Raw genomic sequence first — 26,249 nt, 5'->3', positions numbered from 1 at the left:
CTAACTTTATTGACTTCCAGTTCCACGTTACTTTTGGTGTTTGCTCCAGGACACTGAACTGGTCTCAAAGCAGTTTTCTGTTGCAGTCATGGGGTTAACCTTTGTCATATTAAGGAGCATGCTGCTGCAGCAAGGAGCAGCTCTTCCACTTGGGGTGCTGCACTTTGCTTTTCTGTGTGGTCCAGTGTGCTGCATGTGTGAGCGGATGTCTGACGGTGCACTGCCCAGCCCCGAGTCCAGATTGCAGATATCAAGATCTCACGTCCTGCAGTGGCCTCTTGCCACTTTCTATTCTAGGCCTGGGCTCAAAGGAGCACCCCAGCTCCTAATGCATCCGACCCACTTGGTGCTTAGAACTTTGAGGTTGAGCTCCAGCTTCAGGAACCTAGAGAACACCTCTGTCATTTGGTGGACTGAAACCACTGTCTCCAACAAGGTGTGAGCCCTCGCCATAGAGACAGGACTTCCTTCTCAAGCTGCCCTCCTTCTCAGTCTCAAGCTACCCACTATTTATTTGTTTGTTTATTATTGTGTATGTCTATTATATTCCTGGGTGCATGATTTGAGACAGGGTCTCCCACTGGCCTGGAACTCATAGATTAAACCAGGCTGGCTGGCCAGCTTGCTTCAGAAATTTATCTTTCTCCTCAGTGTTGAGTTATAGTTGTGTGCCTCCACTGTATTTTTCTACATGGTGCTGGGGACTGAACTTGGATCTTCCTTTCTGTGCCAAGGGCTTATTGAGCTGTCTCTCCAGCCCTTTGTTATCCTTTTGCCTGGCTTTAATTTAGACCATTATAATCTATGTTGACTTGGTTAACAGTATCAAAGTTGGCAAGATCAGGAATAAGCAGGCTATGACAGATGTGTATGGGTTAGAAAACTTTCTCAAGAGCAAAGCAACTCTCAACCTGCTGATAGATTCATTTTTTTATTCAAAATATTTAAAATGGCACCAGGAAAAAACTTTACAGAGTAGCACAGTAATTTAACAGAGCGGAATGAATGACAAGCGTCAAGTCAACAGAATCAATTCAACACAGCGAAGTTCATACTTGGAAAGTTCCATGTTTTCCACTCTCTACTTCATTCAGGGTGGGCACTGATAGCACTCTCGAGCAAACAAGGACAAAGCATCCGGAGTCAGAACAACATCAACATAGGTTTCACAAAAGAAACTTTTATTTATGCCCAGACTCATAAGCTATGATGTCACTGGAGCGCCATCCACTTTCCCACTGATCTGGAGAAGTTAGGTTATTAGTGATACACTAGTGTCAGAAGCACAAGGTGCGTTGTAAGGTATTAGAGCAAATTATACCTGAAACAAGGAGACTTTTAAGCAGATTATAAGGGCACTAGCTGTGTGAGGGGACAAGCAAAGATGAAATGGTGGGGGCAGAAAGGAGAGAAGAAGAAAAAAATAAACCAAATTGTATTTGAAATCTTAGGGGGAAATGTGAGAGTTTAGAATATGAAAATGAAAAACTAACTTAGAATCCAATTAAAACACTTTGGACACAGAGACTTTTGAAACACGAACGCCCTGTGTCAATTGTCTGTGTCTGTCCTATCTGGGCCTGGCACAGAAGTTGCATTCTTTGGGAACCGCATTCACCATAACTGAGAAATTGAAGAATTAGACCCTCTGTGAATTCTAAGTCATTCGAGTTTCCTCCCTGAGGTCAGTGATCAGCGGTTTTCTGACATGGAAATGTTTTATTCTCCTAAACAACAGCCCCAAGCTTTATTGCGCGTAATTACAAGCAGTTAGAGACAGGAAAGAAATTGATTTCTTGACAAGCTGTAATTTAGGAGGGCTCCCCAGTGCTCTGCCATTAGTGCCAATCATTAGATGCATCTCATCCTCCTCCCATCCACACTCAAGGGTAGAAGCCACACCTTTCTTATTAAACAGCACTTGTGTGATCCTGCCACCTATACAGACAGGCTGCAAATCATGGAATCAAGAATCAGAATTCAATGACATACCACAGACTACATAGTGAACACCAAATTCTTTTTATAAAATGAAGCTGAGGAAGCAGATACTTTGCCATATTAAAAATAGTTAATATGCATGAGTTTGGCATTCTGGTGTAAGCAGGGCATCCCAGGACTCAGGAGATCGAGGAAGAAGGAGGATTTCAAATTTCAAGCCAGCCTAGGCTACACAGTGAGATCTGGTCAGAAAACAAAATGTATAACCTTTTGTTTATACTCTGGGGCTCGGCACTTACTGAGTTAAGCCCTTTCATTCATACAGCCCAATGCCCCCGCAGCCTGCTATTCTGTTAGGTAGCCATGTGTCCGGTTCCTTTCCTCTGTTAAATTTTAAGTACTGCACAGGAACCATTTTCCCTGTGAGGCTCCCACACTCGGGATGCAACTTTCTCTGCAGAATTTTGGCACCCTATTAATTAGTGGTTATGAGTGGGAGCTGCTCTCTCTCAGCAACTCCTATTCTGCCATCAGTCAAGTGTGATTCTGTAATAAATTTCCACAAGGCAAACTATTTCTGGTAATTCTCCCTAATTAACACCAGGCCTGCTAATAATACATAGTGCCTATGTGTTTCTGATATAACCAAGATCTTGTCTGGGAGAGTGCTCAGAAAGGGAAACTGCCAAGCTAAATTAAGCTTTTGCTGGCAAAAGGATTTTTATATGTAGTTCAGTCAGAAAACCTTTGATAATCTTATATTGGGGACAAGTGAGTAGAAAACACTGACTGGCAGGGAGTCTTGCTCTGGTTTCAGCACCGAAGGGGGGGTTTATTGTGAACACACAGTTGAGACGTAAGCCTATAAATCTCGTACTGGATTACTGTTTCTTAACGAAGGAATGACAGATCTCTTATTCTGTCGGTGCATTTTAATGTGCAATGACGTGATTGACAGAAACCAAACAGCAGCTATTAAAATGTCAGATGCAGACTCGATGCCCTTAAAAGTTTGGCTTCTGGAGTTTAATATACTGTGGGCAAAATAGACTTGAGTTTCTCTCCCATTCCCAATGTACAGCCTGAAACGCAGACATCCCTTAATTTATACAGTTAGGAAAAAATATCCCCCTCCAGCCACTAAACAAATGAGTAAGAGGTGAGTGAGCCTACCTAGCAATGACCAGTCAGCTAATGAGATTGAGCTGAGCTGTACATAGCCTGGCTCAGCCAAATGGAAAGAGCAGGGAATTTGTTCTCTGCCTACGATCCATGACATAACAAGGCATGATACTAGGTCATTCCAATTAATCATTTTGGCAACAAACGTATTTAAAGACAGCTTATCTACTAACTTATAAATATAAAACATTATACATGCAAAGCACAAAAGGTGAATAATACAGTAAATGCAGTATTTTCAAATGTCCTGTTTCTGGGTCATTGGGATTGGCCAATACCATGGCAGAGGCTCTTCGGGGGGGCTATGACATCTTCACATCCTATGAGGAAGGAACGTGACTTTCTCCCCATGTTCACTTAAGTGAAATCACATACCACCCAGAGAGAAAAACCAGGCGTGTGTGTCATCATTGCAGGTGTTTATTGAGTACGTGCTCATTAAGGTATCACTATACAGATTATATTTCTAGTGTGATTGTATTAATTAGAAAACATACCCAAAAGCAAAAGAGTAACTACATACAAACTTAAAAATGCAAGGGAACAAAAGACAATGATTGACGGGTATGGCAAATTACACATTAAGTATCTAGCGTTCCTTGAAAAGAATACATTTTGTTGTAGAGAATTTTAAATACGGTTTTGTATCAATATTTGAAAGATAAATGATCACTTTTAATACTGTGGCCAAATAATTTGGCTTTAGTTTTACACGGAGAAGGTAACCCTACTAACAGGAAACACGGAGTGGCTATGAACATAAGCAGAGGTTCCTATTTCAATAGGCAACAGCCGTCCAGAACAATTAGAGAAACAGTATCAATCTTGGCCCCTCGAAGTCTCAAAAATGAGAAATCGAATAATGGACACGAAGAATTATGCACTACTGTTTTCATCTGGAGCTTATCGAGCAAACTTTCAAAATAAACACTTAGCATGAGAAAAACTCAGTGTTCTATGTTGAAAATGTAATAATGAAAAAATGCTACTGACACAGAAGATTTATACGAGATACTCAGTGAGCCTGCCAGAAGGGTAAAGTGCTGTGCCAGGTACTAAAGGATCCATGCTAGTACATGGAGCATGCCGATCCTCAATGCAGAAGACTCTTCTGGTTATGGTGAGAACTTATCTCCCGGGAGCCACTGTTTTAGGAACTGAAACAAAACTTGCCGTACAACATGATAGGCAAAGAATAAAGACACAACGCCAAATTAGCAAGCCACACTACCATTATAGAGATTAAATTTAGAGAAATACGGCATTATAAAATGCAGTATTATATTTCACAAGTAACAGAGAAATAAGGTTTAATAAAAGTGAAAACCTTAAGGAAAGGTAACTTTATAGTAAATCCAAGTCAAAGAAAATTATTTGAATATGCAACTGCCAATGAGTTGTGATTATCATGGCATTATCATGGCATAGCATATAAAAGACAAAAAAACCCCATTCTTTTGTAGTATAAAGCCAAAGCCTGACATTCAGATGAGAAATAATGCACCTGAGCCAGTGAGTCTGCAGCAAAATGATCTAATGTGAGCAAAACGTTCCAGCACTGACTCCTACAAGCACAGGTGAGGAGGCCGTCTGGGCTGCTACTGGAGACACTTCCGGTTTACATGTGCCACCCTTCCTGTTCATTTATCCCCCAGTTTGTTATTATCTGCATATAATATAAATTTACTAGTCCATAAATTAGCAGCTTTCAGGACAGATACCTTGAAAGTTCTGGGGGATGATTAAACAAATACTGTAGCCTATGGTCTCCTCCACGCGCGCGCGCACACACACACACACACGCACAGGTGCTCTTTAAAGATGGGGCAGCAAGAACTGGGTGCTCTATCTGAATTTTGAAAGCCCCGTGCTCCCAACAGATTTAGTCACAACTCAGCAGGATCAGGGGCTTTCATTCATTGTAGAAAAAAAAAATATCAAATGCCATAATTTGTTTTCTCACTGGGCAGTGAGCCACGCTGCATGGCTTTCTCATAGCTACTTTCCTGACTACAATGCTCTGCCCAATCAAGGAGAACACACGACAGGACAATGTGAGCAATGGATCATGGTTCCCTGTCCTTCCAAACGGCAGAGAATAAAAGTTGCCTAACTCCATGATCACACAATGAGAGGGAATTTACTTCCTTCTGATAGGAAAAAATCCCAGTCAAACAAACAAAATTCCAGAACAACCCCAAATAAGCAAAAACAAAACAAACAAACAAAAAAACAAAAAACAAAACCGAAAAGCAAACAAACAAACAGTAACAACAATAACTTGTGTTTTATCCTAATCCTCAATTGAAAAAATTACCAGGCAAAGAGTTTCCACATTGTCATTCAGTCAGTGACACAACTGTAAACACTAATCAGTTCATTATCTGAAAGGAGCAAGTGATTCTTTTTTACTTCTCAATTGCTTTATTTTCCCAATTTCTAGCTCCTTTATCTTCTACCTATTCTCGTTAAAAAGAGAGAGAAAACTATTAGTCTAAGCACTACTGAATTCTCTTCACGTCAGCATAAGAGAGGAGAAACACTGCAGCCTAGCCCAGGTGATGAGCCACCCACAGTGCAATCAAACTGCCCTATCTGAAGAGATCAGCATCTGTGACCTGTAAGCAACATGCAACATGGCAGCCTTAGGAAGAACACAGGAGAACACAGCATCTCTTATTGCATAACAAACTACGATCAATTGGGCTGTCTTACTAAGAGGACCAATGATAAGACCAAAGCATGCACACAGACTAAAAAAAAAAAAAAAAATTAAAAAAATTTTAAAAAAAGATAGCATGGTCCTACTCATAAAGTTTATTTAAACTCCTACTTACTATTTTAAAGATAAAATGAGTTTATTAAAACAATTATTCTTATTAATAAAGTCTAAGGCACTTATATTGCCCTCTGGGGATTCTCATAGCTACAAGGAAAGAAAGTATCACTTCAGCATAGAGGCTAGAGTTTTTAATTCTAAAATGTAATCCTTTGCTAATTTATTCCAAGATGAGTTTGGTAGTCAGGAAATTGATTTTTATAAAGGCTACTTCATGGGCAGAAAATACAGGCTAGTCATAATAAACCCCAAACTGTCTGTGACTTTCTGAAGCCAAACATTTTCTCACAGACTGGGTTTTTAATGTTGGAGTTTATCCATTCAGAGTTATTATTATTTTAGAACTCCATATAAATATTAAAACTAAAAATTAAATGATAATTTTAATTTCCCCCCTTTTCTTCAGATTTCTTCTCTTTCTGGAACTGTTGATTTTCAAAAATTCACAGAATGGGCATGTTTTTTGCAAAGAGGCTTGTCCTTCTTGGAGAAAAATGTCTGACCTTCCAAACTTTCACAACACACCTGCAAAAAAGAAGAGTTACTTAAAAAGACTATCATTATTTAAATCAAATCTCCCAAAGTGAGATTTGTCCCTCTGTGGATAGCTGTGTCAGACATCCTGATACATCATGATTACCATGACATATTAGTCATCTTGGAAAAGCAGAGTGATTTTTTTCTTCTGGAACATAGTCTGGTTTATTTAAAACACTGATGACTGCTCTTCTTTACCAAGAAGGAAGCATTTAGTCCTAATGAAAACTTTAATACATCAAAGAGTCACACTAAGTATACAAATTCTAATCAATCTTTTAAATGTTTCCTCTTATAAAAAAAATTAACGAATTAAAAAAGAAACAGTTCAATAGCTTTGCTAAGCATGACCAAACCCAATGTCAGTCTGTTCTCTTATATACTGGCCATAGATTATTTTTATCTTTTACTTGATTTTTTTTATTATGTGTATGAGTCTGAGTATGGTATGTGTATGTGAGTGGAGGTGCTGTGGGAAATGAGATGCACTGAGAGCCCTGGTTGGGGGTTGCCTGATCTGAGTGTTGGGAACCAAACTCGGGTCCTCTGCAAGAGCAGCAAGAGTTCTTAATCACTTAGCCATCTTTCCAGTCCCCATAGGTTGACTTTCATTTACTTTCTGGATAAAGCTATTCATTTGTGAAAGAACTGATTTAACTTGACTCTACAGTGAACACCTTGGGCAGTATCTGCCAGCGCGGTGGTTTTGTGGTCAGACCACCCCCACTTTTCCCTTCATGCCGTTTCTGCTCTCTCGCAAATGGCGACGTTCATGAGAAGGCTTTCCTGAGAAGGTTAATATGTAAAAGTTGCTTTTTATAAGCTTTATGAAGTCTAAATGATGAATGAAGTAAAAACAAGAAGTGTTCAAAGAAAATGTTTGGAGAAATAATTTGATTTCACTATTATCTATTCTTTTATACAATGGGTATCAAACACTGTTAGATATATTACATCTAACAGCAGTAACAGATATCAAATACTAGAATGTAGCATCTTTACTGAATATGAGCTTTATATATCAAAATTATCTTAGGGTCAATGTTAATCTTTTGATCTGTCTGAATTATTAAAAATAAAACTCAGAAGGCCAGGTATAGTGATTCACACCTTTAGTTGCAGAACTCAGGAGGCAGAGGCAGGTGAATCTCTATGAATTTAAGGGCAGCCTCATCATCATTGACATAGGGAGTTCCAGGTCTGCTGGAGCTACACAGTGAGACCAAGTCTCCAGTCTCCACAAAGAGCTGGTGGGGATAGCTCCATCAATAAAGCACTTGAGTTTGAGCCCCCAAAACCATGAACAAATACTGGGTGTCATGGTACATGCATGCTTGTAATCCCAAGGCTGGAAAAGTGAAGAAAAGAGGGCCAGCCCATTTAGCCCAATTGGCAGGTTCTAGGCCCATGAGAAACTCTGTCTCAAAGGAGGGGCCAGGGTTCTGAAGGTGACACTTGAGGCCGTCCTTCAGTCTCCATAATAACGTAAACACATGAACACACACATACACATACAAACACCAAAAACAAATAAAATCAAAACCAAGAACATTAAAGTAGCAAATGAAATAGGTAAAATTCTTTTGCATGTTCATTACCGTTTCAAAAAGAAAAGAAAATTCATGAGCTATTTCTGAGTCAGGAAAAAAAAATTGAGACATCTTGCTGGCTATCTGTTTTTTTTAGAATTTGTTTTCTATTTAAGAAATACCCAATATGTCAAAAGTAACTTAAATTGTTTAATAAAGAAATTTAAGAAAAGAACTCATATTTTTAAAAAAAGGGCAAAAATGTTCTTAGAGATAAGAATGCATTAAAAGTCATATTTTCTTTGGGGTAAGATCTTATTATATGCCAAATAATGTCAAATACAACTTTTAAGAACATCAAAAAACTGTTCATTTCTTCTGAGGAAAGGAAAGACCCAAGTGCTGTTACTTCCCGAGCACTAAGCTCTGACCAGGATAGCAGCTGACTTACCGAGCATACAAAGCAAGTATCATGCCAGGTGTAGCCCAGAGCTTCAAGGAACATGTCGCCAGCTTCTATGGGGAATTCGCATCCACGGCATATGGTTCCAAATAGAGCATAATAATCTGTATCAGGTTAGGAGAGATGCAATTTGTACACGGTGAGGCTTTGGAACGGCAGGTCACAGAAAACAGTGGTAAGATGGGAGTTAAATGAGATAAGGCAAGGACTGAGGTGGAACTGAGGAATACAATACCCACTGGGGGTGGGGCAGCTTGGTGGGGATTTCCTCACTGGGCTGGAGGGGAAACAGGACAGTTTCTGCAGAGGAACCACTACCTTGCTTGGGATGTACATCCAGCATGGCAAACACTACAGTGAAATTTAGTTTTTTATTGTATATCCTGTGTTCCATGTCTCTCTGTTTAAATGTCAGATGCATGAACAGGAGATCGCTGTCCTGTGCAGTTTTCAGTGCACTTGGACATGCCGAGGAACAGTAAAGGACTCTCAATCAGTTGCAACAATGAGCCTAGTTAATATACGAGAGCAAACATGGCAAACCCTACTGGTTAACATTCAAGTACAGGCTTCAGGACACTTTCCCAAATGAATTCCTAGCTGGACTATGCCAATAAAACCAGCCATACTTTCTTTCATTATATCTTCCTGCCAGTTTTATGACTCCATACAGGAAATCTTTAGTCAGAGAACACAAATAACTTGACGGATTAGTTCTAAAATACTAACAGGATTCCCTTCTGATGAAAGTGGCCTTGTCCCTTTTCTATTGTTAAATAGGAGTGCTGTCACATTGTTATTCTCCTATACTCAACTTCACTACTTTGCTGACCTATGACCAACTTTTGGCCTTTAATAATGTCAATCCACCTGACATTGGAGGGGAGAGATCATGTAACATGCAGCTTGAGACAAATATTCTGTAGCACCACATGCGGACTACACCTCCATACACTCCATGAGGCAGTGCTCCTGGCACCACAGAGGTAAAAAGGACAGGCGTGGATGCTCGTCACATGAGGCTTCGGTTAAGATTGTGATAAGTACAATGAAGCCAAACCCAGTGCTATGATACAGAACAGGTAGGGGCACAGGTACATACTACATTATAGGAGAGTGAGAAAAACCTTCTCTGGTACATAGCAGTCATGATGAGACTCAAAGAACAAGGAGGAATCACACTGAAAATATTCTAGTTAGAAGAAGCTGTTAAGTATGAAGGCCCTGGAGGAGCCAGAAATAAAATCTTAGTCATGTTCAGAAATAATAAAGGGATAAGATATGGGTTAAATCTAGTGTCAGAATGTAAAGAGGCAGAAGATAAATCTGGCAAAGCAGCAAGGAGGACGGTTCTCATTCTAGTAGATGCCATTTACAGGATACAAGCACAATCTGCTATTGTTGTCATTGCCCCAATTACTCTGCACCTGCTTTTGGGAAGTCCAGGCAAAGAGTGAGAGCAAGCTGGGCACACTGGAGAGGGAAGGAGATGCTTATCTAACGTGCACTGGATGTGGAATTGCCAGAATTACTTGGTAGATTCTGTTTTGGAAGAACAGAGAGAGGAATCCTAGGTGTTGAGACAGTGGACAATGCAGCCATCTACTGAGATGGGAACACTACTAAGAACTAGTTGAAGATTAAGGGAAAAGAATAAAATTTAGACCATGATTCCCCTCTGCTAGCAATGCATTAGTTTTACGTCATGATTTCCTAGAAGACATTAAGCATCCTAGCCTAGATAGATGTTTATGCTTTTCAGTTAATCATAATGTCTTACAAAGTTGCTAAAATTCACAGACCAGCCAATCAACCAAACAAAACCCAAGTCTCTCTTCAGAAAAAATAAGCTGTAGAACACGAGATACTCTGAAGACGGTAGGAACTTTCCAGTCAACTTATACTGCTAACAACACATGGGGTATTTTATTGGAGGTTCCGGGGCTTCCTGGTGAGCAATCTGGAACAGAGCCAAACTCTTCCTAACTAAGGGGCTAAGGGCAACGTGAAAACCAGAGTACTGAGCAAAGAGTTAAGTGATGCTGAACCAGCTGCAGACAAAGGCCGATAGTCTCTTTAACTGCACCACTGGGCAATAATCCCTTCTTCTAGGACCACATTTTGAATTTCAATCTAAAATAAGATTAAAACTCAACAGTGGGAATTCAGTTACTGGTAGTTAGTAGAGGCAAAATAAAGGAAAGCATGCTTCATATTTTGAAATATGCATTGTGCAAGCAATATCTGAATGAGGAGTAAATGGTAAGAACGTTCTCTTGCAAATGTGGCAAAGGAAAAGGAAGTGCTGGGGGTTCAGGTAGAAGCTAAATCATTAAGAATATCTTTACTAGAGAGCAATCTTAGCCAAGATTACGTTCCTATTCAGTAAAGGTAGCAAATGACTTCACTTTTTTTTTCCCGAATGTTAAACATTTCTCATGTTTATTTATAACCACGAGGTATTCATTACCACAACAAGTAGCTTTAAGCTACATTTTGGGTAGAATTTATATCTATAATGATTGGAGATTCGAACATATTTTTCCTACTAAGTAATGTTAGTGTTCTTAATGTTCATGATGTTAATGATGAAGTTGGAAATGTTTATGTTGACAAGGTCATGAATAGTTTTTATTATTTTGTTTTGCTATCTATTGAGTAATATGTAATGTGTAATGCCTCAAAAATAATAAGGAAACGTCATTGGCCTACACTTCTCTTTCAGTTTTACAGAAATATAAGTGATTTAGCTTTATACTTAATTAAGGCTCTAAAGGTTTATTATCTCACCAGTCTCACAGTATGGCTCTCCATCTTCCAAGTGGAAAACATTGTTTCGAATGGGTTTTCCACAGGCCACACACACAAAACAGGACACGTGCCAGGTTTGTTTCAAAGCATTGATGACTTCCTGTTATAGAAAGGCAGATGGATTTTTAAAAAAGATGACAATAAACACACCAATACCTACACTTACTGTTGTACTACGCTAGCTTAACGTAGGCATAGTATTTCATCTTTGTCTTGAACTTTTCATCAAAGAAATGAGAAACTTAGTGATAGATTCACACATCACTGAAAACTATTTAATGTGTCTGCTTTCCATAAATACAAATCCATAAACAAAATAATCACTATTACTAAGCCTTCACATGCAGTGACTAAGGGAAGGATCACATAAATGCTCGCTACAACACATTCTGCTTTCTTTCAAAGGGTTGGCCTGGATGCATTAACCTGAAAAACTTTCATGGCATTATCTTGAAAATGTCATGAAGGAAGGGAAAGCATTTAAAAACTAAAACAAACCTAAACTCCAGTGCATTATGGAAGCAATAATGTAATCAGTATAATCCAATTAGCTCATTGAGTGTTTAGCTTTTTGGAATCAGCTGTGGCTGCACTGTGCACTTACTCCATCGAGTAAAGTGTGAACCATAAAAGCAAGGATCCTAGCTCACAATGTCCTCCTGGTTAAATACTCCAAGGCGCAAGGCTAGGAAGAGATTTTAATCAGTAAAAGGTTTGGGTTGCTAGTTTTTCAAGAATTATTTCAACGGATTTGATTGAGAAGATGTAAAGCAATTGAAAAACAATTTCTGAAGAATATTTAATAACATGGAAATTCTTTCACTTCCTATAGTCTAACAGCTTTTACAATTCTTACATAATTAATTTTATTAATTATGCTCTAATCCACAGAATACGTTTACTCACTAAATAGTACTTTAATATACAGCTTACTAACTGATTATCTGTCAGCACTTACGAGGAACAGGCTAGCCATTATATTCCTTTATTACCAACACATTGGACAAATTAATAGCATAGAAATCGATCAGGTGGCATATTTATAACTATAACTATTTTTAAAGCTACTTAAGCATGTTCTCCATAATTCAAATTTTCTATAGTTTCATTATTGTATTTTGAGATTAAGAGTAGTAGGCAGAATTCAGCAAAGCCATTCCAACTTGTATATGTTAAAGCCATGAACACTGGTTTCTTCTAAAATCAAATTCCCCCCACTACTGGTCACCTATAGTAGACACTGGACTCTTACTAAAATTGGATGTTATATGACATGAAGTGCATCTACTCATCATTATTTCTTTCTTTTGCCAAAACAGTATAGCTTGAAATGTTTTTCCTATCATATGTGCACTTCTATAACTGAAATCACAGTTTTAAACATTATAGTTATTCAAATAAAAATATTATAAGCTTCATATTTTACAAATTTTATATATTTTATGAGATCAGTGTCCTATGCTTGAACTCTGACAAGTAGGGAAAGGCTGCTCTTATAAAAGCTATGGAATTTAATTTACACCAGCGAAGGTGTCAGTCCTGAAAGCTCCTGTGTGTGGTCCTGGACGGCCTCTTCATCCTGAGCAAACAGGGTCCTGCTGAGGTAGCACACCCACAGTAAATTATTTTTCCCATGGTGGCTAGACTTTCACCAGACAAGCCAGACCTCAGTAAGGGAAAACCAAAGACAACTAACCCCAGGAGTCTGATATACTTCCTTAGAGGTCTGTTTAGTTTTGTTTTATAATAAACACAACTAAAGAAAGCAGAAAGGGTTGATAAAACAAGAAGAAAATAAAAAGTAAAAATAATGAAAAGATTTATTATAAGAATCGGCATAGCTTTGGGATACAGCAAAACAGAGCAGTTTCAAGCACTCACCCCGAGGATCTTCCTCTGGCACCGGCCACATTCAGGAGCAAAGAACTTCTCGTAACAAAGCTCGCAATACAGTGCTCCCTTCTCCTCAACAAACCCAATGTAGGCCATCGTGTTTTTGCAGTGAGCACAGTTAAATTCTTCTGGGTGCCAAGACTTCCCCAGAGCCACAAGGAAAGGACCCCTGCCAAGGAAAGAGATCAACTTGACCCAAAGATGAAAGCTTTTGATGATGGCCTGGGGAGAATCTCTTCTTACATATGTCTAGTTAACTGTCTGCTTGATTCCCTTCTTCAGCACTGAGCATGGCAGAACTGACAACCTGCACAGAGACTGTGTGTGATGACAAAGGGGAAGAGAAACAGGAGTGCTCGGCAGATCCTCCTAGCGAAGTTACCTCCTCCTCTTTCCCATTTGCTTGGGATTTGGGGCACCTCTGACTGCGCTACAGCGAGTCATTTTGTATACATCATTGTGACTGAGAATGAGAATGCTGAGATGGAGAAGCTGCATCAGAACAACAGGAGCAAAGCTGAAAAAAAATCTCAACTTGGTGATGTTTATCCTTAAGAATAATGATTTCCTGAGAGGCTTCAGACTTTCTTCCCTACATATAATGTCATGCTTATTTCTCAACTTTAGTAAATGTTTCAAATTCAGCTTCTAAATTAATCACAGAATCTGAGTTGTGCCTTATCAGTTGTTTGCAGCTAGTTGGAAAGCTTTTATTTCATTCAAATATGACTAATTAAAATTTTATTTGCATTAAGAGCATTTAATATGAGATCTACCCTCAAAATGTATTTAGCTATGTATGATAATGCTACCAAACATCGGCTGATGTTCTACAGTAACCTCTAGAGGTCATTCATCTTGCATGATTGAAGTTTTAAATCCAACATTTACCAATCCCTCCTTCCCCTTCTCTAAATATGACAGAGCTGGGAGTGGGGGAGGGTCAAGATCTTACTTTGTAGCCTAAACTGGCCTAAAACTGAATAGGTAACCTTGGGTAGCTTCAAATTCATGATCCTCCTGCCTCAGCCTCCCAAGCACTTAGGATTATAGATATGAACTACACCATGGCCAGTTAAGACTGATTTTAATGTGTATTTTTACGAAGGTAACAAACATTTATATAGCGATCTTTCCCCTTAAATACTATAGTCAGAAACTGGTAAGATGTGCTGGGTTCACTAACAGGAACCCATTACGAAGCCTTATCTGGGTAGAAGCCTTCGGAGATGAAGCAGATTAGCCTCTGTAACACACTTTTCGGTAGCTACACCACACTGACTTTTTATGGAATGGCTTTACCTCCAAGGCACTTTTACACTTATTTAATTTGTTCATACAACATTCTTGTGAGATAGACCAGGGCATTATTATGAACTCAGTTCAACAGATGGAGTGGCAAGGCCTAAGAGTATTCAAAAGATATGCCAAACATAATAACATTACTGACTGAGCCAAAGCTAAGGGCTGACGCTTCTACTTCCCAGTGTATTACTCGAGTCCACCGAGACTCTGCTTTCTATCTCACTACTGTCAACCGGTATCACAGGTCAACCGCAGGCAATTACAATTGTTAGCAAGCATGGAGCACTGGACGTCTAGGCAGAGTACTAGCAGGATGCTATGACAATGAACATCATGCAGATCAGCTTCTACTCTGTGAAAACACAAATCTGCATTTAATGGCTATCTCATAGGGTATGGCTTCATGAGCCTGTAACTACAGATTTGGGATAGCGAACAGGAGGAATCTGAGCGCTCCATGGCTGCCTGTCCTTGTCAGGAAGGTGAGGTTCTGGTTCAGTGAGAGAGACCTTGCCTCAGTGAATGGCAGAGCACATCCAGTGTCTTTCTCTGGCTTCTGCATACCCATACATGAGTACATGCACCCACATACTCATGTACACTCTATGCACATACACACACGCATGCATGCATGCACCCCAATAAAAAGAAAAAAAAAACAACCATTTGGTAATTGGTAATTGCTCCCTATCACCAAGTCTGGTACCAACATATCCAATTCCACATACTAATTTTCTTCACAAAATCACTAGTGTTAACTCAGATCCAGCCCTCAGTTCTACAAGAGTCAGGCAGTATTGCTGTAAATTCAACTTATTTTTTTCTGTGAAACATAAGAAAGTGTTCTCTAGTTTAATTTTTTTCTTAGCCTGCTTATTAGGAATGTGATACTCTTTTGTACACGGGCTGGCAATAGTTGAAGTAATTAGTTTACTATTATTAAAACTTCAGGGTGACCAGGGGAGTACTTCAGGTCCCCTTCAGTACTTCAGGTACTATGGTTTTGCATGACTAGTAAGGAAGGCATCTGTTCATTATTTCTAAAAGAAAAGAAATGGCTGTGTGTCATCTATTGCAAACAAATATGTGACCCCCAGTAAGCTATCCCTCCATTTGTGACTGCTTTATAAATACTGTCACTCCACAAACTCAATCAAGAAGTCACATTCTCAAAGGTGAATAAAATTTTCTAAGTGCTCTAAGGTTTCCCAAGAGTTAGGTATCTGGGCTGTGTAGATCAAAGAAACTTCCAGGATAAACTTATTGTGACTATAATGTAGGGTAAAGTAGGACTTTGCGGTTTATGTCACATTCTGTATGGATATTAAAACACATTCAAATATTTAAAAATGTTAGCCTGAGTTTTTCATTAGGAAACATCTTCACCTCATCTCAGGCTCAACGGCCTTAAGGCCTGGATCCTTATTGGTTACTCAGTTTTTAAAAGAAGTCAGTTCAACCTCAGACTGTGCATTCTTCCGAAATGTAAATACTGATGTGGGCTTGGATTAAAAATGAAAGCTTTGACACTGGAGCACATCTACTAATCCCAAATAGCTGAGGAGGCTTCCCTGGGGTGGGGGTGGGGGGCAGGCGGATGGGACACAGACATATAAAAACTGGGTAAGGAACATACTATCTGTTTCCTAGATTTTCTTAAGTATGTGTTATGACCAAATCAGAACCCAAGAGAATTGGATCTATGAATCACAGCACTTGACCAGATCTAGCCCTCAGAGAATCATTCTTTTATGAGCAATGTTTGGTGTGATACATTAGCTGGTATAAACTATTGCTATAGGAAACGGCCTCATAATGTTCATCCCTGTTCTTCTGGAAGCTAATGAGAGGGTCCTCTTAGAGCACACGAGGTTCACATGAGCTCCGTAAAAAAAATTTCCTACCAGATTTCTTCAACAAGCAGTTTGGACTCCCTTGAGTAATCATTTTATTTTTTAATCACATTAAGCAGCAGGTTGCAAAAAACGAAACGAAACCAAACCAAACCAAAGAGAAATCAAATGGGTAGGCTGATTACAGGTAAGTCTGTGGGTGTTTATGGTAACCGTGTCTATCTAAACACGTGTTTCACTCTGAATGGCCCTACCCGTGATTTCACTCCTGTCTGTACCCCTTTGCAATTCAGATAACATTTCATGTCCTCCTTTTTGGTGCTCTGTGTTCTCGTGTGTTTTGATGCAGCTATGTGCAGTATATGCATACTATACATATGCATGCATGTGTGTTCAGAAGCATAAGTCTGGCGTCAGCTTTCTTTTTTGAGCACTATCCTCACTGCTCATCTCTTTCTGAATTCCAAGAATGCCAATCCCAGCTAGCCTCGCTGGTTAGCTTGCCCTGGGGATCCCGGCTTTTTCCTGGTTCTGAGTCCTGAATTTAGTAGTTAGCCTGCCCTGGGGATCCCAGCATTATCCTGGTTCTGGGCCCTGAATTTAGTAGTTAGTTTGCCCTGGGGATCCTGCGCTTTTCTGTGGTTGGGGATCTTAACTCAGGTCATCATGGTTTTGCACCAACTGCTTTATCCATCAAGCCATCTCTTCCTCACCACACTGCATATATATGCATGGGCTTTTCAAGACAAGGTTTTTCTGTAGCTTTGGTGCACTGTACTTATTGTATATAATTTTGTAGGTTTGTGCTTACTGTATATAATTTCGTAGTAGGCTTAGAACTCTCTTACTTAAACAAAAGGGGGAGGTGCTGCAGGAGTACCTTCTGCTCCTTCAACCAATAGTCGCCGAAGTACGAGCCCACGGTGTTGCGGGAGTGTATTCAGCTCCTTCAGTGCTCCTGGGGCACCGTGGGCTCGTACTTCAGCGACTATTGGCTGAAGGAATGGAAGGTACTCCCGCAGCAGTCCTGGACTAGCTCTTTGTAGACCAAGCTGGTCTACAAGACCTGAACTCACAGAGATCTACCTGCCTCTGCCTCCCAAGTACTGGGATTAAAGGAATGCACCACTGCCACCACCGCCACCACCACCCAGCCATTGCATATATTCTTAAAAAGTTATGTAAAAAAATACCTTTTTGGCACAGAGCTTAACAATCAAAAATATAGTCTAGTCTATTGAAAGAAGAACTTTTAAATGTCTCATTTTTTTTTCAAACATGAGCAGTAAAGAAAACACTCAGCAGGAGAGGACATGACTCTGTACCTTTAAAATATGAGCAGACAGTGGGTCTTGCTTTTATCAGAGCTCTTTCCTCTAAGCCAGAACAAGAGGGGAAAAGCCAGTCTAACTGGATCCTCCTTGCTCCAGTGAAAGACCGCTTCCCTCCACTGCCCACGGGGTTCTGTGTAGATTAAACAGCAGGCCCTCTTATGTAGAAGGAAACACTTCCTTCTGTGTGTCAGCAAACACCAATTTAACAAATTCATTAACAGCGGATTAACACTAAAGAAGTTCTTGCTCCAGATGCGATTAGGTTTCCACCTGTGAACTGGAATGACAAGCTTGGATAACTGCAAGGTGGAATTAAATATTCATCTCCCCTTAAAGTACTCCGCCCTCAGCCCTTACTAAAGACACAGTGGCTGACAAAAGAAAGGAAGGGAAGAGTCAAGGCATCTACACTGGCTGAGAGGAATGGCTAAATTTACTCTGTTACCCTGGGTGAGAAATGATATTGTCTTGGATTAGGACTGCAGTAGGAACAGTGAGAAGTGAACAAGGAGAATAATTCAGACTGGACACACATGCACACACACACTCACATACACGGTACATATATCTGTACCAAACAGACATGCAGACAGATCACATGAAGTCTGAGCAACGGTGAGCAGGGATATTACTAACCAAGCTGGAGAAGCCTGACATATGTATACATGCCTGGAATAAATGCTCCCATTAGATGTTAAATAAGACACTGCTACTATCATTAGATTATATAATCTGGACAAAGGATTCCTTTACTTGTCGACACTGAGCAAATCAAAAAATATATGATCCTAGAATGGCCTGACCTAATCAGGGAGCTCTGTAGGAAAGTAAAGAAGGGCAGCAGATGCTGAGACGCTGGTGCTAAGGAAGAGGGGAATAGTCACATCAGCTGCCTAGGGTGACAGCAGCTTCTAGGGGGTGAGCAACTCAGCCCTTCAGCTTTAGATACTGAATTTTGCAGTAGTCACACTCCAAAGGAGCTTGGAAGAAGAGCCAGATCACCAGGTAACTGAACCTTAATGAATTCTCACCAGAGACTCAGCTGAACCATATCTACCACTCCTCCCAACTCACAGAAACTGTAGAAACATGTGGGTTGCTCTCAAAATTCTGAATTCTATTATTTCTCATAAAACAATCTTGAACTGAAAAGAAAAATTATTAAGTTAAAAGGCTTTTTTATTTATTAATGAATCAATTTTTTGTTTCACTGGTTTTTTTTCTGTTTTAATTCTCTTTCCGTTACTTTCTTTTTTAATTTTTTTTTTATTTTATGGGTATGAATGTTTTGCCTGCACGTATGTATGTAAACTAAGTGCATGAATGGTACCCATGGAGGTTAGAAAACGGTATCAGATACCTAGAAACTGGACTAATGGACAATTGTGAGCTACCTTATGACTGCTGGAAATCAAACCCAGGTCCTCTGCAAGAGTAACAAGTGCTCTTAACCCCTGAACCATCTCCAACCCTTCATTAATTTCTGCTTCAATCCTTGTTTCTCTTTTCTTCTGCTTAGTCTTCTGTTTAGTATTCACTTTTTCTAATAACTCAGGATGGAAAGTTATATGCCAGTCAATTTGAACTCTTTAAATATTAAAAATTCACATAAACACTTAACAATGTTTATTTTTACATAAAAATACTGATTTGATACAATCACCAAATTGAACTTTAGTGCTTTCCCTTTTTAACCAAATAAAATATATTAATCTGTTGAAATTAGATAATCTTTACTTATCTCTGCTCTAATACAATACTAGATGATCTCTCCTTGGAATTAACACATTTATTTGATTTTTTTTTATTTGCTAGCTGGCCTGCATGTGTGTGTGTGTGTGTGTGTGTGTGTGTGTGTGTGTGTGTGTGTATGTGTGTTTACTACAGTGTAACTTAGTTCACTAGTATTGCCTTAACATATTACCAAAGTAGTTTTCTTCTGTTTTCAGGCTACAGTCCCAAGCTCAGCAGGGAGGAGAGTTGGTTCCTAATAAGGCCCCGGTATGTAAATGCTCATATTTGTATCGTCATATCCAATCGTGTTGGTATTTTCCTCTTCTCAGAGAATGACCATAGTCATACTGAATTAAGCCCGGTCTAATAACTGACTTTACCTCCTTAAAGACTGGTGCTCCAATGATAGTCACACTCTAAGGAGACTGAGAGTTACTACTTCAATATGTGTATTTTGTGGAACACAGTTCATAACAGTAAAGTTATCTTCTTTGGGGAAGGGAGTATGTCACCCATTCTTATGTCAGTGGTGTCTGAAATTGGATGTTTCCTTACAGAATAAACACAGTCCAACGTTAGATAAGAACATGGAAAATGAGACTCTGGATCACTTTTGAATTTAGGAATGCATGCAGACTACACAAAGTCTTTTTAGAGGGGTGGTTAAGAATGTTTCACTACTCAACATAGTTGCTATCTACTCCTTTATTATTTATCTCTATGTTCAATGTACGGATGAAATATACTACTATTCCTATCAGGGTAAGTCATTTCCTTAAGCGATTTATCTCCTGATGATAAGTAAGATACAAAATTCAATGTTTATCTATTTAGAACATACATGTGTAATAGATTAAAATTTTCAGAATGTTGTACAGAAGAACCTAAACATCACACTGGCTCAAATGATTTAGGAATTATAACTGTAAACTTTGGGTATGGTGCCTTTTGGTTTTCTGGTAAGGTGATCTGTAATATGTCCTATTACTATGCTATTTTCAGAAAATAAAAGCAGTAGTTAATTTAATCAATCAATCAATCAATCAATCAATGTATTTCATAACTAAACAGATATGGAGTCTAGTTCTGGCACTAACACTTAATCAACTTTGTGAGTTTTTCTATATTAATCTTAGTCCCAGTTTCCTTCTCTAAAAAGTCTAAAGATACATTTCATGGGGCAACTCTGAAGACACAGTAGAGTAAGACCAATAGCTCTTGAGCAGTATCAACATTCAATAAACAGCTGTATGGCGATATTTTATTTGTAATCTAACAAATAAAGTGTGCCTGAAAATCAGAATGCAGAGCTCAGCCACTAGTCAGTCATAGAGGCCAGGTAGTGGTGGCACACACCTTGAATCCCAGTACCTGGGAGACAGAGGCAGACAGTTCTCTGAGAGTTGAAGGTTACCCTGGGCTATATGAGATTGAGCCAATCTAAAAGAGAAACAGTTCCTGGTGGTGGTAGCTCAGACGTTTAATCCTAGTACTGGGGAGTTAACAAACCTTTAGTCCCAGTACCAGAGAGGTAGAGACAGGAAGAGATATGGCTGGCCAGAGAGCGAATAAAACAGGAAAAGACAGGAGCTCAAGGCATTCAGTCTGAGGATTCCTAGAGACAGGCTCGCTCATTTTGCTTGAGGATTTGTGGAGACTGGATCTTTCTTGGCCATTTTGGTCTGAGTATTTCGTAGAGGTAAGAACCCTAGTGGCTGACCACTCTGCTTCTCTGATCTTCAGACAAGCTTTGTTTGTTACAGCACAAACAAAATATCATCCCACACCTGACTTTATTATTACCTTGCCTAACTTTGTTTGATCCTTATTTTATAGTTCTAAACTTTTGTTGCGTGTGTAAGCATTTTCCTAGACAGTGGTTGTTACAGACATGAAGAAAATGGAGTTAGGTAAATATGAACTAAAACTTGGACAATATTATTACAATCTAAGCAATTTTGACAAATGTGTGAGTTGTCTGTGCTTCAGTCTCCTCACGTGGGATACACAGTATCAGTAGAAAATGTAATCACTAGCTGGTAACGAACATTCAGGTAAAATACTTTGCACAACCTCTGGAATATTTAAGAACTCACTAAGCACTGCCATCCAAACAGGATCTTAATGGTGACATTGTATTGCAAATATAGATGCTAGACTCTTCCTTTCTTTTCATTTTTCTTCTATATAGTGAACAATAAAATCTTGGTTTATATCTTGTCTATAAATCTTGGTCAATGTTTTCAATTGTTTTCTTAAATTTAGCAGCTGATACATTAAGCCAGGAAACCTTTTATTTTCAAATAAAATCTGAACCAGAAGGAACAATAAAAAAGACCTATAAATAAAGGAGTTGAAAAGAGTTCAGAGATTAAAATGGATGGTGCAGCAGACAAAAAGCTCTCTGTATGAACGTGCTTGAAAATTACTGTGTAAAACATCTCAGTCGAACAAAAATTCCTTTTCTCTACAGAATAAACAAGGAGTTGCTTGAATGTGGTTCTGATGCTGTGGTGCAGGAAAGATGGAATAACAGTAACACAACTACCATTCAATACTAACACTCTCTACCTGGTATAGGACAAACTCCCAGCATCACGTATTTCTGTGTCTTTCAAAAAGTTTGTTAAGACACTAAACATGAGCAGCTCCGTTAACCCTGTGCAGTACAAACAGCAACTTATTTTAATGATGCAATAGTTACATTCAGGAAGTAAGCTGGGTCCTTCATACGCCTTTTGCTCCAACAGGAAACAGATCCTGGCCTGGCCTACACTAGTCACCTTCTGTATGTGTTGCTATTGTACTCAGTCAATATATTCACAAGCATGAGAGGTGAAAAACTGTTAGTTCCATCCTAGTTGAATTTGAAATGTTCTATCACAAAATGAAAGCTTCAGAAAACTTTCTAAATATAATATCTTATGCATTTGTAATTAGTCAAAGTATATGCCTTTAAATATGAGTTAGAGGTAACACCCATAAACTTCTCAAGATTCAAATAAACACAAAAAACTTAAATATTAAAGCAAAATGAAAAATCAAGAATTGGTAAGTATGCGTTACGAAGACAATCACTTCAGTTGCTAACGTCAGATCTTTTACATTTTCTGAAAGCAGCTAACTCTTGTAAAAAATATCTAATGGAAAACAAACAACATAAACTCAGCTTTACACTTCCCAGTTTGCCAGGGTATAATTTTCTGTGGAAAGTAGTATGCCTACAACTGCAGCTCATTTTAAGAACAGGTGTCCCAGATAATGTCACTTGATCCAACACCTTCTTGCTTTGGTAAGTAATACTGACACCGAGGGCAAGAACTGGATTTATGCTTTGACCAAGGCCTCTGAGCCGACTGCAGGGTATGCAGGCTGCTGTAGCACTTGAGCCCCAGGCAAATGTGCTATGTTAATTATTGTTACATGATCTTGGCATGAGCTAATCCCCATCCCTGTTCACTTCCTTAGTAATTGAAGCTCCAATGCTTAAATGATAACAAGAGCTAAATAATATAGAACAATGTAAAATTGAGCAGATGAGGGAACGGTTAGTGATGGCCATTCATCTCATTGGCTGAATACATATTTATTTCATAGAACAGAATGTCTGTACATCAAAGCATCTCGGTCTACCACTAAATCTGGAACTAAAGCAAGGAGGAATGGTGCCTGGCGCTTCTGCTTTGAGTGTCCTATTTTTGCCATGTTAAAAAGAGACACTAAAAGTTGGGTTATAGGAGAGGACTGAAGTTGATAATCAGACACAAATTAGCAACTGCCAAGCTTTGACACTCTAGTTTATTACGCAGCAGCTTACAGCAGCACACAAAAAACAGCGATTTTGACTTCCACAAAGGATGTTATAATTCAGAATACCACATCATTTAGTGCCAGTATGGGTAACCACAGTAAGGTAACTTGCAGAACCACGCTTCATGTCAGCGTTTGTATTTATTAACATTAAATCTAAAAATTTAAATAAGTGCAAGTGGTAATTAAAATCACTGTTTTACTAATTAGAATAAAGCAGTGTTACACTAGATTTTATATAGATTCTTTCTGTAAAATAGAAACTCCAAAGAAACTTGCAGAAAAATGACTAACCAATTAAAACCAAGTTGACTGAATTCTGAGTCATGTCCCAGTTCATTAAATACTTAACTTACTCAATGCCTTCTGCTCAGTGTATGCTGCCCTAGACTGGAGACCTCCACTGCTCTGGACCTTTTCTTCAGATTTATTATTACTACCACTGTGGCTATTTGATAATTCGCTTTACAAAAAAACTAATTAAAATACTATTAATTACATTATTTATTCCCTTTCCTTTCCTCCCTCTTCCCTCTCCTATGTGCTATTCCTCTCATCTTCTCACAAATTCATGACCTCTTTTTACACACACACACACACACACACACACACACACACACACACACAGAGAGTCTGTTTAGTGTTGCTTATATGTATATGATTTCAGGGGTTGACCATTTGGTATTGGATAACCAATTAGGGGGTCATCTCTACGAACTTAAGAACTAATTCCCCTTCTTTCAGCCATCATGACTTAGCTACAATTCTCTGTCTAGGACTGGAGCTTGTGAAATTTTCCTCTTCCATGTTAGCGTGTCTGCTGGTGTTGTTATTGTTCAAATGTTGTTTAGTAGTCATATTTGTATGAAGAAGATATAATTATAGTTTACATGAAAAACAATTAAAAATCTATTCCATTTCTGTAAGACTTGTTTTGTGTGTGTGTGTGTGTGTGCGCGCGCGCATGTTTTAAAAGTTTAAACTAGGCTGGGCAAGGTGGTTCACAAGTAGAATCGTACCTCGTCAGAGTCTGAGTTTAGAGGACATGATAAGCTCTGGGCTGGGGTGAAGCCCTGTGCTAGAACTGCTCCTTGCCTTTCCCCAGGAATCTATAAGCTAGAAGACTAGTAGTGGTTATCTTGGGTTTACTTTTGGGCTTTTCCTTCCTGTTTTTTGTAATTTTTAAATTGTCACACATGAACATCTTTAAAATAGAAGTATGAATCTATTTTAACCTTGAGTTATGTACTGAGTTCTTGACATGGTATCCAATTACTGAAAGGGTAAGAGGAATATTTATTTATACTTTGTGTTTAAATCACTGGAGCATCCTACCTTCCATATTAAAAGTGACCTAGAAATATAATGCTAGACAATATTAACGTAACAGGAAATGGGAAAATGTCAGTCTTAAGCTCCTTTGCCTTTATAGGCCCCACTGTTTCAACTGTTTCAGAACAGGACAGTTTAAAAAGAAGAGAATGTAAGCAATAATTTCAAGCATCTACTTTTACTGCCAACAAGGCAACTCACAAAGAGGTAACAGGGTCTTTCTGGTGAGATGTCTGCACCGGCATTCACATCCACACCTCATAACATTTTAAAAGCCACTCATAAGAATGCTGAGATTTAATAAGCTCCGGTACAATATGATTAAAAGATCTCTGGGCATTTCCCTCTTTTTGGAATTTAAGAGACAATAAAATAGATTTGGAAGGAAGTACTTGAAAGATGGAGTTACTAACCCATTCTAATACTTATGGTGCCTGTGAAGAGATACAAAGGTCTACAATCAGCAATTCTTCTTCAGGTCTCAAAGTTCTTTCTTTCGTGTTACAAGTCATTTTCCAAGTCAATGAAAGTCTTCATTTGTATAATTTGTAGAATAATAAGGTTGAGATAAACAATCTCAGAGTCCCTTCAAGCCTTACAATTTTAATATTTCTGAAAGGCTATTATATTAATGACTATTGTTCTAGACCAGGTAGAAATGAATAACTGACACAATCAATATTTTAGTTTTATTTTTAGGGAGCCTGGGGTTACTTTTCATTAAAATTGATATGGTTATACACTTTAATCCTATCAGAGTTTTAGCAAACATTTTTTACTAATAAAATTATACACATTAAGGATCATTAAAAACAAGTATTTGGTATTAAGTATTTTGAAGAAAACTTCAAAACTGACTGACCTGATGACTTGATTGCAGTGGGCACACATGGGAGTTCGCTTCCCTGCTGGAATGTGCTCGGCTCGCTGCACCAGTGTGTCTTGGTCACTTGGCTGGGGCGGCCCTGCAGCTGAATTCGCAGGTACCCCGGTACTTGAAGAAGTCACACTGTTTGTAATTCTTGCTGTAGAAGGTGCTAGAAGTTAAACGCAAGAAAACCAGAATGTGAACAAGCCAAGTATGAACTTTTCCATAATAACAAAATTACTGGCTATCCACTGACGTCGTAGTTAACCAGGTGAACAGAGAATATAAAGGCAAGGGTTAGCACACAATATGAGTGACAGCCATGATGGGATTCTACTTCTTTCTTACTTTCACAGGAGATATGGTTAGGTGACAATCATAGGTGACAAATTTCTTTCCACTTAGTTATCTCTGCTCACCTGAAGTAATTAAGCTTACTTCAAAATATATCACAGGCATATAAGAAACTTTAGTGTGTTGAAGATAGAGAGCTCACTCTACTCTCTTCCAGTGTGTATTTCCCAAGAAGGTCACATCATCCGTTAGCAGGCATGTCAGCTAGTCACCCAGGATCATCCCCAGCCTTCCTGAGCAGTTCTGGTAAGAACAGTTGCAGATTTCATTAACTTTGCCTCCCCTTCTCTGTTCCTACAGTGCTTCCTGTTGAGGTCCCAAATGTTTTTTGTTGTTTTTTTTTTCTGGAGCAGCTGCCAAAATGACTCATCTCCCTTATATTCATTTTCCCAATGACCACTGAAGATCGTAATGCTGGAAACCACAACTATGTAAAGGGCTGCAGGAGTCTCCCTGCTCTCTGA

At 38.9% G+C, this 26,249-nt stretch overlaps 1 protein-coding gene across 4 annotated transcripts in view; it reads right to left on the bottom strand.

Annotated features, from left to right (window-relative positions):
• Positions 1-3,525: 3,525 nt before the first annotated feature.
• Pdlim5 (PDZ and LIM domain 5) overlaps positions 3,526-26,249 on the bottom strand; it is a 166,298-nt gene continuing 143,574 nt past the window's right edge. For all 4 annotated transcript variants that reach the window (XM_085677620.2, XM_085677621.2, XM_085677622.2 and 1 more), the window contains 5 exons: positions 25,426-25,600; positions 13,184-13,364; positions 11,282-11,402; positions 8,480-8,595; positions 3,526-6,487 (listed from right to left, as the gene is read on the bottom strand). In XM_085677620.2, the coding sequence (XP_085533746.1) occupies positions 6,398-6,487; positions 8,480-8,595; positions 11,282-11,402; positions 13,184-13,364; positions 25,426-25,600 (683 nt within the window). In that variant the 3' untranslated portion in view covers positions 3,526-6,397. The remainder of the gene's footprint in view (positions 6,488-8,479; positions 8,596-11,281; positions 11,403-13,183; positions 13,365-25,425; positions 25,601-26,249) is intronic.

The sequence above is a fragment of the Myodes glareolus genome, chromosome 17, assembly GCF_982192425.1.
Source record: "Myodes glareolus chromosome 17, mMyoGla1.1, whole genome shotgun sequence".
Taxonomy (NCBI): Eukaryota; Metazoa; Chordata; class Mammalia; order Rodentia; family Cricetidae; genus Myodes; species Myodes glareolus.
The sequence above is the reverse complement of the archived record's forward strand: the minus strand, read 5'-3'. Positions and strand labels throughout refer to the sequence as shown.